This window comes from Hevea brasiliensis, chromosome 15 (assembly GCF_030052815.1).
Source record: "Hevea brasiliensis isolate MT/VB/25A 57/8 chromosome 15, ASM3005281v1, whole genome shotgun sequence".
In the NCBI taxonomy this organism is placed as follows: Eukaryota; Viridiplantae; Streptophyta; class Magnoliopsida; order Malpighiales; family Euphorbiaceae; genus Hevea; species Hevea brasiliensis.
The window spans coordinates 62687554-62705785 of record NC_079507.1 but is presented as its reverse complement, the minus strand read 5'-3'; the positions used below and the strand labels follow the sequence as shown (position 1 = coordinate 62705785).

Genomic DNA, 18232 nt, shown 5'->3' with positions numbered 1-18232 from the left:
ATGTTGCTTGATGTCCTTCATAGCGTGAGATAGCTATTTTATTTTAACAATTCTCCCAAATAAATAGATGAAAAGATTGAACTCGAGACTTGTATTATTTATGCAACTTTAATAGAGAATAATTAACTAAATTACCCTTAATTAGACAATACCAATCACTATTAAAAATAAAAAATATTCCCTCATTATTAGTTTTCTCAATGTAGGGTCAATTACATTTAGATTTTCATTTAAGGGTGAAGAGATCAAAATTGACTCAAAGAGTTATTTAATTTTAATTGTGATTTTGATTTTAATTTATTTCACTTTTAATAAAAGCCAATTATTTAAAAAAAAAAATTTAATTTTAATCCCAAACTAGACCAATTGATTTTCGTTTAATTTAAATTTAATTTTAATTAATTTCAGCTTGATCGATTTTAATTTTAAATTGAATTATTATTATTATTATTATTATTATTATTATTATTATTATATTTTATTATGAACCGAACCGTGACTACCTTCACCAATGGGAGTGGATCACCTGACCAAGTCGCGATCTTTTCGTGCCCAATGGCTTCCTTCGCCGCGTTATACAAATCAAAGTAAAACCCGTGTGCCACCGGATATATCCGGTAACTCCACTTTGATTACTTTGCCCAGAAGGATTACAGGATTCAGTTTCACTTCGATTTCAAACGCCAAACACAATCACCTTTCTGTAGAAAAAGTTAACTTTTTATTTCCATTTCTACCGGTCCAAGAGGCCGTTTCAACTCACCTTCTCAACTCGGTCTCTAGGGTTTTGGCCTCGCGATCGAGGTACGCCATTTTCAATTTCCTTTTTCCATCCCAGAGAATGCTTCGTCTTAATCCCTGGACGATATTAGTTATTTGCTTCTTTTGATTTTGTTAAAATTTTGTTTTGTGTTTACGTTTTGTTTGATGATTTAGGGTTCAGCTAGAAAATGTCTCGAGCAGAGGATCTCTGGGAGCGGTTAGTACGGGCTGCATTAAGGAGGGAAAGAATTGGGACTGATGCACTTGGCCGACCCGTTGGTGGCATTGCTGGATATGTTCCCTCTTCACTTGCAAACAATAGGGATATTGATGCAATTTTGAGGGCTGCTGATGAAATTCAAGATGAAGATCCGAATGTCTCTAGAATTTGTATGTGTATTTCATTTTTATGCTATGCTTCTTCATTTTAGTTGCATCTTTGCCTCGTGTATATGTGGTGCTTTTGTATTTCAATTAGAGTATGCTACAACACTTGCGTGTGTACGAGCAATACTTACCCGTGGTAGAAATTTAGGGACTCTTGGATTTACTGGGAAAGATCTTAGTACAACTAAATATGACTGAGTGTCTAAACTAAGGTTAAAGGAAAAAGAATAAGATTGACACAGTTCATGTTGAAACATATGAGAATCAATGGAGTCGTGAAATTATTTGGATGGATTTTTGAATCTCAAATATTCAACCTAAGTTTAGGAAGAAAACCATTGTAATGGTTAATAGGTAACCCTTCTGTTGATAGAAATCCAAAATGTTGAGCAAATATTTGGATATGTCATCATTTTTAGAGTGAATTTTGATTACTTATTGCAGAATTAAACCTTTTAGTTCTGTTTACATCCTAATCACATGGCTCCTTTCCATGATATTCACTAGAATTTTAGTGATTTCCTCATTTTACTCTTAATTGCATGACTTTTTCCTTCAAAATTTCTCTGTTTTGGATTCAGCAGGCTAGGGATTGGTTTCCTTGTAAGTCTGTGGCTTTACTTATGGTTCTAAGTTAATCCTTGACTTAAGATGCTAAGTTTCTGAGAGGTAATAGAGTGTGTGAAAAAAAAAAGAAAATAAATTGTAGGATTATTGATTGACTATGTGTAATGCTACATGCTTGTGGGTTTGACTCTTTTCGAAATATCAGAAATACTTGCCTTGATATTCTACCACTAAATTGGTCTCTGCTGCTAGTTGCTAGCTTAATACTCCTGTATCAACAGTTTTTTTTTTTTTTTTTACTATTACTGAAGTGGAATTAAAGATGAAATACTAAGCCTAATGCGATTTTAATTTAACAGAAGGCATTTTTCATTTTTTGCACCATTCACTTCAATCATGTTGTTGTCACTCTAATTTTGGACAATATTCATGATGTAATAGTTTTTAACATATTTCATAACATGCTGAGTTTTTTTTTTACCTGCAGTATGTGAGCATGCTTATTCACTTGCACAAAATCTGGATCCTAATAGTGAAGGAAGAGGTGTTCTTCAATTCAAGACTGGTTTGATGTCTGTCATCAAGGTATAGCGCTAGTCTGTGAAAATGTTTTATTTTTGTGATATCGTGTGTGCATGCGTGCTTATTCTTTCATTTTTTTTAGTAATAGGGAATCCTAGCTGTATGTGCAGTATGAAACTCTGCACCATGATAAGCCCAACTCGGGCTTCTTGATAGGTGAAACCCTGATTTGAAAGTTGATGAAGGAAAGGGGGCCTATTCTTTAAATTACAGTAGTGGTTGTGAAATGGAATCATAGAATTGGATTGTATTGCTTGCTAGTGCTATGATGAAGTTATTTATTTATCTTTAAATTAGCGAAATGACTTGAGTCAATACTAAGAACATGAATTTAACTAAGGATCGATTTTTCCCTCACAAAAGTAACTTGTCTGCCAAAATATTTACCTTTCATAATGTGTTGAAAATTATTGAACATCAATTTTTTTTTTCATTGGGAAAAACTTAATTTTCTTTCAACATTATATATATGAAAACTGATTTAAAAAATTTTAACAAATTTTTAAGAATTATTTTCTCACAGGAGTGTCAGTCCACCCAATGTCCCCTCTACGACTCCATCACACGGCCCACCCTTCTCAAACACCCATTTCTTTTAGGTACTTTTTCAATTTTTTAATTTTTAAAAACTCTTTGGTGTTTTGTCTTTTTTTTTTCATTTTTTTTCTTTTATTTCGTTTTGCTTTTTTTTTTTTTTAAATTTTCACATAATTAAACTTATTCAATATTTGCATATAAAGATAATTTTATTTAAATATTTTATATATTCAAATAAAATCTAATTAAATTATAAAACTGAATCCTTGGGCAATGTAGATAGTGATTTTTATAAATTTTATAAAATTGTTTTCTCACAAGAGTGTCAGTCAACCCGATGTCCCCTCTACGACTCCATCACACATCCCATCCCTCTCAAACACCCTTTTCTTTTGGGTACTTTTTTATTTTTTTATTTTAAACTCTTTGGTCTTTTTTGTCTTTTTTTTTAAATTTTTTCGTTTTCTTTTTTTTATTTCTTTCTTTTTGTTTTTTTATATATATATTTTTCATATAATTAAACTTATTCAATATTTGCATAAAAAAGATAATATTATTGTAAATACTATATTTTATCTGAATCTAAAATAAAATTTTTTATAAAAGAAGAAAAATACTCTGTTGGGTCTTAATTTTAACCTTTAAGTTTGAGATATTCTCCCATTTTAATTTTTTAGGGGGAAGTAGAAGAGGATAGAAATTAATTAAAATAGGAATTAATTAAGGATCAATTAATTTTGTTAATTTCCTAAGCTACCTAGGTCTCTGTAGAGAAAACTGCTCCTCTCCCTTTGACTGACTCTTTAAAAACCCAAACCTCTATTTAAGAAGAAAACAATGATCCTCTTTGGACACTGGCTCTCCATATAAAACTCACGCTATCTGCTCTTTCTGGAGGAAGAGATCAACACTTGTTCTCACAAAAAAAACACTCCCTATTTTAGTTTCAGACCCATTTCAGCTTCAGGTTGAAATCAATGGCTCACATGTTCTTCTTCACCAATATCAATGTTTATTCTGCTCCAGATCAGCGCCTTCAAAAGCCACCCATTCTATTTGTTTCTGCCTCAACCCCAGCAGATCTATAGTTATTCATTAAGGAGATACTTGCTATATTTGATCCTTGGCTTCATAAGTGGATTCTTTTTTTTTCGGTGCCATTGTATCTGTTACTTCTCCGGTACATTCGTTTTGCAATTTGTTAATTGATGACTATGAGACTATGAATTCATTTTTGTTATTTATAGTAATCATTGATTATTAATCAAGCATATTGGTAATGGGTAGGGAGGATTGATACTATGTGGTTGTTTATGATTGCTTAGTTTTATTGTTTTGTGTATATATTGAATGATAATGAGGGAAGGTTTGGAGTGAATTGAAATAGAGGTTGGGTTGTTTGCTGAATTTGAATTTTTAGAATTGGATTATATGGTTTGATTGTTAATTCTTGATGGATGGGGTTTTGAAAATAAATAGATATAGCTGTTGGCTACATGACAAGGATTTACTTGATTTTTTTGGTTTTTAGTGTGGTCAGTATTTGTTGATGTTAAAACCCACAGATTATGTTTTGATGCTTCCTACTTATATTACTAAAATAATAAAGGTTCTTGTTTTCGGGGATGCTCGATTGAAACTTTTATTTTATGCTAATTTTCGTAAATGGTGTTGTATTAGATCCTACTTATGACGAGGTGGTTATTTAAGCCAGAAAATTATGAGAATAAAATTTGTATATAGTAGAATTATCAACATTAGTGTGGGCATTCTAAATGCATTCTTGGTTATTTGGGAATACTTTCTTTAGTATGTAATAAGTGTCCTGTTTATTATTGAAAAAGTCTAAGATTGTGAGTTGGAATTCTTGCTAATTGAATTAGTGGCACGATCCTACATAATTGTGTCCAAAGTTCATTGAGCGTTATTAGCATTTGGCTCATCACAAGTGGAATCTTAGTCATAAAACCCAAGTTCATGCATCCTGTTAATATTTTAGTATTAGTAAATAAAGCTTAAATATAAATTTTAATTCCTAAGTCCTTTTTATATAATGATGCTACGTGTTTTGATGATGGGTGTTTAAATAGACGAGTAGATATTAAAATTTATTGGAAGGCCCAAATCATTTTCATTGTAAAATAAATAAAATATTATAAATAAATGAATTAATTAAAATATTTAGGATTTGATGATAATCTCGTCACAACCCCTATTAATTAAAATATATAATAATCTTGAGGTCTAATGATAATTCCATTTTATACCTCATAAGGAAAGGCAATTAGATAATTAATTAAAATTGTTTCAGAACTAATGATAATTGCATCTTAGACTTTAGGCTTTAAAACTTAAAGTTTTATTAGGATTTAATGATAATTTCATCTTAAATCCTACAAACTTGAAATAAAGTATATAAAATCTTTCAAGGTTTAATGATAATTAAATCTTATAAATCAGATAAAAATCAAGATTTTGGAGTTTAATGATAATTCCATCTTAAGCTCTATAAATCAAATAAAACTAAAATAATTGAAGATTTAGTGATAATTTCATCTTAAATCCTTAAATTAAAAAATAATAAAATCCTTGGAGTTTAATGATGATTTCATCTTAAACTCTGTAATTGAGTATAATTAAAATAATTAAGTTTTTTTAGGGTTTAATGATAATTTAATCTTAAGCCCTACAAATTAAAAGTTCTTTGGAGATTTAATGATAATTTCATCTTAAATCCTATAAACTAAAATTAATATTATTTTTGAGTTTAATGATAATTTCATCTTAAGCTCTATAAATCAAATAAAATAATAAAACCTTTGGAAAATTTAATGATAATTTCATCTTAAATCTTGCAAAATAAAATAAAATAAAGATCATGGGTTCGATGATAATTGCATCTCGAACCTAAAGAAATAATAATTAATGGTTTGTTGGGCGTAATGATAATTTCGTCTTATACCCAATAAAATAAATAATTAGATTAATTTTTCTTAAACTATTCTATACGTGTTCAACTCATAATTTGCATTTGTATATAATTAGGCGCACCACACACATAATACCTTCAGTTATTTGGACACCGATGATGGGATCAACAATAGAGAGTGGAAAGTTTTCACAATCTATTGGAATCCCTAGGAATTAAGTGACACCTTTCCTGGTATTAAAGTTTTAATCAAGGAAAGGGAGGAAATCAATAAAATGTTAAGTAGGCATCACTTGTATCACATCTATGTTTGACTCATTTTTTGTATTTAATAAAATAACTGAAACTTTTTAAAATAAAACTAAAATTCAATTTCTTAAAAATAATTGGCTTCTATTTTTTTTAATAATGAGATTTTAAAAAAAATAAAAATTAAAAATCTTAAAACCAAAAAATCTATTTTAAAATCCATTTTAAATTTCAAACATATTTTAATTTTCAAGTTAATCTAATTTCCAAAAATTTTAATTTATAAGTCAATTTTCTCAACAAATTTAATTTTTAAAGCCCAATTTAATTTTTCAAACGAAATTTAATTTTGAAACCAAATTTAATTTTCAAATAAAATTTTATTAGATTATTCGTCAAATTTGGAAGCCTCTTTAAAATAATTTTCAAAAAATAAAAAATAAAAAATAAAACAAAGATCAAATGGAGTCAAAATTCACTTTTAGGGTCGCTTCACTTACTTGTGTATTTGACTTATCTTAATAATGAGATATTTAAGTGTATCTACATTTATATTTTCGATCAAATGCAAGGAACCAATATTACAAATTGAGCTCCATTTCAAATTATTGACATTAATTCATTTGAGCACATCCTTAAATTCATCTACCCTTTTGGGACGATGTGGGATGCCTAACAACTTCCCCACACATATAAGTACCCCAAACTTTGAATCTCTGGAATAGAAGTGGATCATTTTCTTTAAAACAAAAGTTTTGAAAATATAATAAAAGGTTTTCTTTATTTTCCCGTAAAAATTAAAGTGGCGACTCCTCACCCTTCCACTTCGGTGTGAATTGCCTGGCAACCGCAAAATACGTTGCGACAATTATTTAAATATTTTCATATACAACTCAACTCAACTCAACTCAACTAAGCCTTTATCCCAAAAATTTGGGGTCGGCTATATGGATTCGCTTTCTCCACTCTGAACGATTTTGGGTTAAATCCTCAGAAATGTGTAATGCTTCTAGGTCATGTTGTACTACTCTCCTCCAAGTCAATTTAGGTCTACCCCTTTTTTTCTTTCTATCTTCTAACCTAATGTGCTCTACTTGTCTAACTGGAGCCTCCGTATGTCTACGCTTCACATGACCAAACCACCTCAATCTCCCTTCTCTCAACTTATCTTCAATTGGCACCACTCCTACCTTTTCTCTAATACTCTCATTACGGACTTTATCTAGTCTAGTATGGCCACTCATCCACCTTAACATTCTCATCTCTGCAACTCTTATCTTAGATGCATACGACTCTTTCAGTGCCCAACACTCACTACCATATAACATAGCCATCGTATGGTCAGATGCGGTAAAATTTTCCTTTCAATTTATTGGGAATCTTACGATCACATAAAACTCCCGTGGCACGTCTCCACTTCAACCATCCGGCTTTAATCCTATGACTAACATCCTCTTTACATCCCCCATCTACTTGAAGGACTGAGCCTAGATATTTAAAGTGATTACTTTGGGGCAGTATCACTCCATTCAAACTAACTCCTTCCCTATCACCAGTTTGGCCTTCACTGAACCTGCAATGCATGTATTCTGTTTTCGTTCTACTTAACTTAAAACCCTTTGACTCTAGAGTACTTCTCCAAAGTTCTAGCTTTCTATTGACTCCTTCTCGTGTCTCATCTATCAGAACAATATCATCCGCAAATATCATGCACCAAGGAATACTCTCTTGTATATGTTTCGTCAGTTCATCTAAAACTAATGTAAAAAGGTAAGGGCTTATGGCTGATCCTTGGTGTAATCCAACTGAGATCGGAAAATCTCTTGTGTCTCCTCCCACTGTGCGCACAATAGTAGTTGCTCCTTCATACATATCTTTCAATACTTGTATGTACCTAATAGATGCCCTCTTTTGTTCTAACACCTTCCATAAAACCTCTCTTGGAATACTATCATAAGCCTTCTCCAAATCAATAAAAACCATGTGTAGATCTTTCTTCACATCTCTATATTTCTCCATCAAGCTTCTAATGAGAAAGATCGCTTCCATAGTTGAACGACCGGGCATGAAACCAAATTGATTGAGAGAGATAGAAGTATCATGACGTAGTCGATGCTCTACAACTCTCTCCCACAACTTCATAATATTGGCTCATGAGTTTAATTCCCCTATAGTTTAAGCAACTCTGTATGTCTCCCTTATTTTTAAAAATAGGTACTAAAATACTCTTCCTCCATTCATCAGGCATTTTCTTTGAGTTTATAATCTTATTAAATAATTTAGTTAACCATTTCACTCCCATATCTCCCAAATACTTCCACACTTCAATTGGTATTTCATCAGGTCTACAGGCTTTACCCACTTTCATTCTCTTAAGTGTTTCCTTTACTTCTAAAGATCTAATATAAATACTTTAATAATATGAATTTATAAAATATAATTTCTTAATTGATGATGAACCAAAAATAATCTATACTATTGTTTTTAAAAAAATAATGCAAATTATCGTATTATAGAATTAATTTCACACATCAAAAAATATATATTTAATATTATGCATTCAATCTTACTTATATATATCAAAACTCAATATTGAGTTACTTTCCAACAGCAATATTGTAAAATTTTGTTAGGTACTTTTTTTTTTCCCTTGTTATTTCAATTCGTTGAACCCTTCCAATTTCTACTTTTGATTTTTTTTTATTACAATATCTAATTTTAAAATTTATCTTATTTTAATTGTTTTTGACTATTAAATGATTAAATTTGTCTCAATCACAATAGATTATCTCTAAAGTAAAAAAATATATCAGAAAAAAAAAACTATGATTGTAATAAATATGGAAATTGAGACAGATTTTTTTTTTTTTGTTAAAAAAATTATTGATAGTTGTACACTTTAGCCTATTAATTTATAAAATTAGAGCATTGTATTTTTCTCTATCAAACTTTGTATGAATATATTTTACGTGTATGGTGTATGGAAATAATATAATAACTTTTTCAATAATTTATAAATAATAAATTTGTTTAATATATATATATATATATATATATATATACATAAAACACCCAAGATATATATGATACGTCTCACATCGGTTCTGCAGGGAGGTCTTGGGTGTTTTATGTATATGGTTTGCAAACCTTCCCTTGTGAGCTAGCTTTTGAGGTGGAGTTAGACAGGTTCATATCATTTGGTATCAGAGCCTCGCTTTGTATGGATCGGTGGGCCATGTACCAAGGCTCCCTGACGTTCTTTGGGAGAGGTCGGGGTGAACGAGTAATAACCCCAGTTGCTTCACGACGACGTTCAGTCTAAAGGGGTCGGAAATGATGCGTTCCACATTGGTTCTGCAGGGAAGTCGTGGGTGTTATATATATGAGTTTGCAAACCTCCCCTTGTGAGCTGACTTTTGAGGTGGAGTTAGGCAAGTTCATATCATTATAAGTGTATATTCATTTAAAAATTTTAATAATAAAAAAATTATGACCGCAGCATTGCGTGGGTATTGTAGCTTGTATAGGACTATGAGAGATGTTTGGACCTACAAGAACTTCATGTTTTTCTGCTTATAATCTAATATGTAAGAAAATTACACAAGAAATGCTAAATTATGGTTGTTGCCAACTGATAGTGATGACTTCTGATGGCTTGTTAAAGGCCCCTAGATCGGTAGACTAATGCATATGTGCTTTTACCCTTGTAGGTTCATCCTTTTTAGGAGTTTGTAGAAGTTTGGAAAATTTTTTTTTTTTTTTTTTTTTTTTTTTTTTTTTTTTTCCGGTAAGTGGGCTCTTGCCTCCACCGCTTGGGTAAAATTGGCGGGTTGAGATTCTAGGATTTTTTAAATAAAATTTTTAAATTTATATCCCTTTTTTGAGTTTTATTATTATCATGCATCTATCATTCTTGGATATATATTTTATAATTGTTGAGAACCTTGAGCTGTTGTTTTAGATTTTTCCTAATATCACATTCCTTTCTTGTCCCTTTATGCAAATTTCAGCAAAAGCTTGCAAAGAGAGATGGTGGGGTCATCGATAGAAGCCAGGACATTGCTCGCTTGCAAGAGTTCTACAAACTCTACAGAGAGAAGAACAATGTAGACAAGCTACGAGAAGAAGAAATAAAGTTGAGGGAGTCTGGCACATTCAGTGGAAATCTTGGCGAGTATGTTTTGGGAATAGGGAAAGAATTTATTTTTTCGTTAAATGTTTGATCTAATCCTTTCTTTTGAATCATGATCTCCGTTTATGTATTATCCTTATTCATGTGGTTTTGGTCGGTAGGTTGTTGCTCCCCACAGTTGTGAATGGTGAATTTGGATATGCGAACCAATTAATGTAGTTTGTTCCCAATGCATTGTCTAGTAATATGTGCGTGTTTTAAGAGCTCATGTGAATCATTTAAACAGAAATGGGGGTTCAGTTGAATGGGACGGAATACCATTTTACATAAATTTGATCTGTTCTTTGGGAATCATTTGATTTGCATGTGAAATATATAATAAGTGCTTGAGCATCTGCAAATGGGTACCATTTTGCATTTGATTTGCATTTTCTACATAACCAATTTGTGGATGCAATATTGCTTCGTAAAATATTACAATTACTCTATTTTAGCCGACCCCAAATTTTTGGGATAAAGGCTTAGTTGAGTTGAGTTGAGTTGAGTTTAATCAGTTAGGAGTTTTAAGAAATATAAAATCAAAGGGCCAAATTTTCTGTTTAACCTTTTGCAATTTAGCCTGGGCATAAGATTTATTTAATTGCTGTTATTTCCTGTAGTTGGTGGGGTTGATGCATGTGATAGAAATTGACAAGCCAACTTGTACTTGTTGCTGATAATACTTTATGTTTTATTTTGTATGACTTAATTTAAGTCAAATAGAACAAAAAATTGGATACAGAGTTATGCATACTTGTATGCTTATGTCATGGGATGGGATGGTGCCATGGTGGAGAAATTTTAGGAACAAGATTAATTCTTAGGTTTATTTTCCATTTGTATTTAGGATTATTGTCTATTGAGTCTTTATTTGAATGGTTAAAATTAGTTTACATTCACGCACTTGCTAGGATTTATCCTATCTGGTATAAATAGGGTTGCTGGAAGACAAATCAATAGTTTTTCTGTATTTTGAATTTTGTTCAAGAGTTCTTTAAACCCTAAATTTCTTATCTTTTTCCCCCATAAGCACAACCAACCCTATTCTAGTCCTAATTGTTCAGTTCTATTTGTATTAAACCCTTCACTATGTGACATCTCGGGCTTAGATTTTCAATTTTATTTTATTTGAACTTGATTAATAAATAATTGGTATAAATTTTGACTTCTTTAGAGCTGGTTGTATGCGTACTGTCCAATTGTCAAATTATATTATTAAAGCATATTTGTTTTTGTTACTTGATGTATTAAAGGAGAAAATTGGGTCACTACAACAAGTGAAAACTAAAAAAATTGTTTATTACTTTTTTCATCAACCTGTTTTCCAAGATTCAATTTTTAGTATTGAACAACAATGAACAAAAACAGATAGAGTCAATACCAAATAGGTCTTTTTATATCCTTTGGTGCACATATATTGGTTGCATTGACTGAATTTTGTTGGAATTCTTATAAATAAATGTCTAGGATGCAATTTCATATTATTTAATAACAAAAATTATGTAGTAATAGCTTTGAGCCTGTGACCATTATAGTATGGCTGACACAACTCTGATTCTTGGACATGCAATTGCTATTTTTTTTAAAATTTTAATCCTAATTTAAAGCAATGCTTACTTTAACTATTGGTAATGATTCTCAAGTTTCCTTTAGGAAGTGGCTTTCCTACTGATTTCAGAATAATTTAAAATTTTGATCTGGTCATTATGCTTGTACAATTAATTAAATTTAACATTTATCGTTGTCATGTAATGAAAAATATTAACTGGATTGAATGAAGTGGGCCTTAACTAGTTGGAAAGTGTTTCATTAGTAGTATTCTGTCTTTGATGGCTGTTGATGGTCTATTACTCAAGTTTTTCAAGTTTCCAAGGGTAATTTGACTGGAGGAAGAATGATATGCTTATGCACAGTTAACCAATATAAATGGAGGACTAAGTTGAATTTTTCTCTGGATTCATTTAGTTACTATTTTAAAGTGTCTGGCATTCTTTCGATCCAGTCAAAGCTGGCATCTTATTGATCTTGGTTGCCTTTCTGAAGCTATGTTGTTATATTTGTCATTCTCTTTCTTTGTTTCTTGATGCTTTCCTTACTTTTGATTTTTCAATCTAGGCTGGAACGAAAAACAGTGAAGAGGAAAAGAGTATTTGCAACTTTGAAGGTTTTAGGTTCGGTACTTGAGCAGCTGACTAAGGAAATTCCTGAAGAGGTTGGATCCACAACCCTATTAGACAAAATTTCTTTATTACAAACCATATTATAACTTAGTTGTATCTTCTGAATTAGACAATGTTGTATTTCTTTTTTAGTCTTTATTCTTTCCTCCCTCTTTTTGATCATTAAAAAGGATCACTAAATGACATTATGGAGTTGCAACCCTAGGTGAAAGAACTGGATTCAACTATGAAAATTGAAATCAACAAATCTACAATTTGTGGAGCACCAACCAAAAAACTGTTGAAAGTATGAGACTGATAATTTTAAGGCAATAATCTATAGGAGTAGGGGGAGGCATTTCCTTCCTCAACAATCCTCTATTTTGGTCAATTGGTCCTGCTCCAAATTAAAAATGTGTGTGTGTGTGGGGTTTTGTTTGGGGGGGGGGGGGGTGGTGTGGTGTTGTAGCAGGAGGTCAACTTGATTTAGTTGTTAATCTGTGTCAGAGCATATGCTCCTCCAAACCTGGAATTCATGTTAAACCTATCTTGTGCAGCTATTGGGGACATTTCAACCGGTGAGTAAGCCAACTCACACATCTTCCTCATCCAAGCTCAAAGAAAAAGCGTTTATTTTTTTTGTTTTTTTAACCAAAATTTCACCAATATTTTCCCATCTTTTTTTGGAGGTTATCCATGTTCATAATCCTCTTCCAACTAGCCTTCTAAGCTGAAAAAGCAATAATTGCAGCTTTGCACATCTTTCGAATTGCCTTTCGTGGAAATTACTTTCTGTCTGTTGTAGCCTGTTTAACTAAGGAACAATGACAAGATTTGCATCAAAACATCCGTCTATCTAATTGGTTATTCCCTATGCATATTATCACATTATACTAGACCAAACATTTTTGGACCTAACTCTGAAAGTTTGACATCAGTTATGTCTCATTTGTTTTGTAAATTATTTTGTTCCTATAATCTTTTAGTTACCTTAAACACATAAAAGTTTATCTCTAGAATGATTATTAATGTTTTACATCATTTATGGTGAGGAAAATTTCATCAGTTCCTTATAGTATTTTGAAAGTCGAATATTGATTATAGGTTGATTAATTGATTGTTCCATAACATTATCTAAGAGTTAGGATGCTACATTTTTTATCATAACATTCTGTGGGAAGTAGAGAAAATTAGGGGGCAAAAAATAGGTGAGTGAAAGGGTTGGTGACAATGCTGTTTAGTCCTGTTTGAATGTAGAAGGAAAGGGAGGGAGGAGAAACTGAGGATAAGTTTTTCTCTGTGGGCCCCACAGTAATAGTCTTTCCAATTAGACGGAAAAAGGTAAAGAAAATACGAGATCAAGTGTCACGACACAATTTTCATTATAACAGTTTACGTTGCCCATTAGTCACTTGTTTGTGGTTTGGAGTTTGTTGGGTGTCCGTTCATAATCATGTGATAGTTTGAAGCTGACAATGTAAAGGGTGATTTCTTTTCTTCCCTTTGGGGATGTTACAATGATGTAGGACAACTCTTAGATCAGATTATTTAGGTAAGGTTTTTGGTTGATTTGAAAGCTAGAAGCCATAGAAACATAGCTAGGCAACAATAAATTGTGATTAAGGATGACTATGAAGCAAAATGGGACAATAAAAGAAAGGTTTTGGGAGCTGTTTGTATTGCGGTTAGGCGCTGTGAACAAAAGCTGAAAACAATTTTCATAATAAAATCGACCAAATTTGCAGAGAACCTAACCTAGGCTTATATATAGAGTATTTGCAACCCTAATCACATTAGGATTTGGAACCCTAATTCCAATTCTAATTAGGAATGACAAATGACAAATCACAAATCAAATAAAGCTTCTGAATAAAATAAACTTCTACTTCCTATATTTTTTCCTAAACCTAAAATCTCTATTATTTCCCATTCCATTCCCCCTTGGTTGAAAAGAACTTGTCTCCAGAGTGTTGTACTGCAAGTAGGAATCCAAGAGAAAAAGATCTAAAGTGCAAAACTTCTCTTTAGTGATTCAAGAAGCATCGGAACAGCCATGCTACTTGACAAGAAATGTTCAAAAACCACCTTAGAGGGACAATAGACCTTAGCATCACAACCAAGGCTCAAGAATGCTTTAGGGTGGTTTTCTTGACTCAAGACACCTCTAATACCAACACATGATGCATCACATGCAACGTCAAAGACCTTAGCATCACACCCAAGGCTCCTTTTCATATGGTTGAATTGCATCACACAATCCAAAAGAAGCCAGAGTGTTTGGAATTCTTTTCACTGGGAATTGTGAACAATAATAGTAAAGTAGAAGAGTTTAGGCTTCAGAATTTTACTCCCATATGTATCCCCCCAAGGCTCCTTTTGGCATGATACCTAGGATTGTTAAAAAGGATTGGACTTGTGGACTCCCATAGAGAATTGAAAGGATTAGTGTTTTTGTAAAGCAATGAGGCAAATAATACTCAAAATAAAAATGAAGACTCCTCAGGACATCTAGTTAACCTATGTGACAAAAGCTGAAAACTACCCAAAGAGTCCTTAATGAGAGCCAAATATTAGACCAACAGCCAATTTCATTGAATAGACATATAAATAAGACTCTGAAAAGAATAGAAAGAACTCTGTAATTCCAAATAAACCTTGTTAATTAAATCCTAAGTTTCTTTAGTTTTTAATCTTGTTTTTCCTGGAGCTTTTTGTTGTTTTTGTGGTAATTTGTATTCATCGTGAAATTGTATGCTCATAGGCACCCAAATTTTAGAACATTTATTTGAGGCTAGTGATAATTTATACAGTAGTTAATTTTTGCAGCTGAAACGATTGATCGAGTCAGATGCAGCTATGACTGAGGACCTAGTTGCTTATAACATTATTCCGCTGGATGCTTCAACTATAACAAATGCTATTGTGGCTTTCCCTGAGGTAAACTAGTTTCATTCCTTTGCTTGTGTTCATTATTTTCACTTTTGCATTCTTAATCCAACAGAATTTGTGGGCAGGTGCAAGCAGCAGCGAAGGCTTTAAAGTATTTTCCAGGCCTGCCTAACTTGCCCGTTGATTTCCCTGTTCCTGCTACAAGGAATGCTGACATGCTTGATTTTCTGCAGTTTGTTTTTGGGTTTCAGGTTTGTTTTGTTTTGTTTTGTTTTATTTTTGACAAAATGATTTATAAGGATGATCTATTACTGCTTTTAAGTGTTTTGGATGAATGTCAAATTGCACTCTGATGACTTACATATTCATCCTCGCATCTTATCTGTGGAACAATGGAATAGATTAATAGGATATCTTGCTCTTTATTAAATGAATTGTACCTGAAATAAAATGAAGTTTCTGGTTCAGAATGAATTGGAGAACATTCACGTATGATGACATAATTGGAGTTGGACATGTCTCTAGATATTTATCCCATTTGCTTGTGTCTGGGTGGAGAGAAGAGATTTGAAGTAGATTACATCTATGATGTTTAGATTTCAAGGAGATTGTGTTATCTAGCCTTCGCAAGTTTGCTTTGTATATGATCTTTCTAGAATATGTGGAAATGATATTGATGCTGGTTCTTACTCTTCTTGTTTCCTCCATACTTTTGAGAGTGAACAGCTTGAAGTTACTCAGTTACTCCATCCATTTCCTGATCACTTAGAAAAAAAAAAAATCCAATGGAGAAACAATTTTCCTCTAATTTTGGATAGCTGATTTGCTTCCACTTCCTGGGGGATTTGGATGTTTTCTTCATCCTATGCATTTCTTTGTAAGGAATTTGCTTTATGTGGAAGGGTGCTTGTGCATTCCTTGTTATTTTCTTAATGATTTTCTTGTTGCTTCATTTTTTCACACTTTACTTTATCCTGGATATTTATGTAATTCTTTTTTAACATTTCATCCTTTGGACTTGCAACTTCCTTGCATGTAATTAATCAACTTTATGGCTACCAGAAAGACAATGTCTCCAACCAGCGGGAACATATAGTTCACCTCCTTGCGAATGAGCAATCTCGCCTTCGTATACCCGATGAAACTGAACCGGTATGTCTTACTTGTTTTAGTCACAAGTTTGACTTATTATTAGTTTCTCTTCCTAAAGAATGCTTGATTAATTTGTCAAAGTGCTTTTGGTCTACCTTCCTTATTCTCTGTAAATTTTTTAGGCTTCGCCTGTTTACTTTCTCTAAGCGGTATTGTCTGGATCTTCCCGAATCTTCTAGTTTACTTTCTTCCCATTTACTTTTTTATGTTTGTAGTAGTTCACAAATTTTAGAGTTTATGATATTGCTTTAATTGATGCTTTTTTGAAGTCACATTTGTGTTTCACACACTTCATGCTTTGTCGTAGTGTTTTTACTATGAATTTAATTTACCTTTGTTTATTTGTGCCGCTTCTTTTGTGTTTATATGTGTGCCTTTTGTTGGCACAGCTTATACTGCAATCAGCCTTCCCAGCACTTATGATTAATTAGTTTCAACTTTTTACCATCTGCCCTAGTGGGAAGGACAAAATATTGTTTCTTGCAGTTGGTGGGCCACAGAGCCACTTATGTTACATCTAAATGTGCCCTTGCATGATTAAGTTTCTGTTTAGTTTTTTTTTTCCCCCTTTCTCTCTCCCTGAAAGGAGAAAAGATGAAATTTGAAAGCTACATCATGGTACTTCTTGTTTGGTAGGAAGTTTTATGACAATACGTTTCTAATTTTGATTATCATGTTGGTTCTATGGTTAAATTGAAAACAGTTAAATCTTTTTAATGTTTAGTTAGTGGATAATGTGATATCTATTATTTCTCCCATGCATTGATTTGAAGAGCTATTTTTCTTGGCTTGCTTGATGTAGAACCATAGTTTCTCTGACACAACATATAACTTTAATTGAACCAATTAACCAATTATGACATGGATTGCATACTCATACTAAGAAATTAAAATGAAAATTATTGATTGTAATAGGTATTGTTGAGTTTTTAGAAATTAAGAAAAAAAGGGAGCGAAAGGGAGAGGATTGGAAAGAACCTCAAAGGATTACATCTTCATTTACTTGTACTTGGCATAATACATAAGAGTCCATATTTATAATGGAAGATATGAGATATATGGCATTCGTTAAATCACTCCTTAATATAAGCACCAATTAAGTTAATCAATGACATGATTTTCTTATAACATATTCCATAAATTAAAGTAAAATCTCATCAATTCCAACACTCCCTCTTGATGGGATTTTTGCTGAAGTTAATGAGAATTTGGGAGAAAATAAGCTTTGGGGCTCAAACCCTTGGCTCAAATGAAGAAGAATGAGAATATGGGAGAAAAATTGCTTTGAGACTCAAACTTTAGGCTCTGATGAAAGAAAAAAAGAGAGTATGGACTTCAACCTTAGACTCTCAAATCATGCAGAAAGAGAAGAAGAGGAAGATGAAGAGCTTGGGACTAAAACCCATACCTTTGGGACTTAAACCCTGAAGAAGGAAAATAGCTTTTGGGACTCAAACCCATAGCTTTGTGAAGAAGGAGGACAATAAGAAAGAAGAAACCCTGCATGAATTTTTTGCAAGCTCTGATACCATGTTGAGTTTTTAGAAAAAGGGAGAGAAGGGGAGAGAATTGGAATGAACCTCAAAGGATTTCATCTTCATTTACTTGTACTTGGCATAATACATAAGAGTTCATATTTATAATGGAAGATACGAGATATATGGCTTTCCTTAAATCACTTCTTAATATAAGCACTAATTAAGCTAATCAATAACATGGTCTTCTCATAAACATATTCCATAAATTAAAGTAAAATCTCATCAATTTCAATAGGTATAAATCATTATCTCCATGTTTTTTATTCCTAAAATTCCTCATAGGTGAATAATAAAAGGTCCTTCCCTTCAA

The 18232-nt window shown here is 32.1% G+C and overlaps 1 protein-coding gene across 1 annotated transcript in view; it reads left to right on the top strand.

Annotated features, from left to right (window-relative positions):
- The first annotated feature begins 591 nt into the window (after positions 1 to 591).
- The window catches only part of LOC110638296 (callose synthase 9), a 61850-nt gene continuing 44209 nt past the window's right edge, over positions 592 to 18232 (top strand). The window contains exons 1-8 of the mRNA XM_021788807.2: positions 592 to 804; positions 937 to 1152; positions 2204 to 2301; positions 10024 to 10187; positions 12300 to 12396; positions 15170 to 15280; positions 15358 to 15483; positions 16295 to 16384. Coding sequence (XP_021644499.1) covers positions 951 to 1152; positions 2204 to 2301; positions 10024 to 10187; positions 12300 to 12396; positions 15170 to 15280; positions 15358 to 15483; positions 16295 to 16384 — 888 coding nt within the window. The 5' untranslated portion in view covers positions 592 to 804; positions 937 to 950. The remainder of the gene's footprint in view (positions 805 to 936; positions 1153 to 2203; positions 2302 to 10023; positions 10188 to 12299; positions 12397 to 15169; positions 15281 to 15357; positions 15484 to 16294; positions 16385 to 18232) is intronic.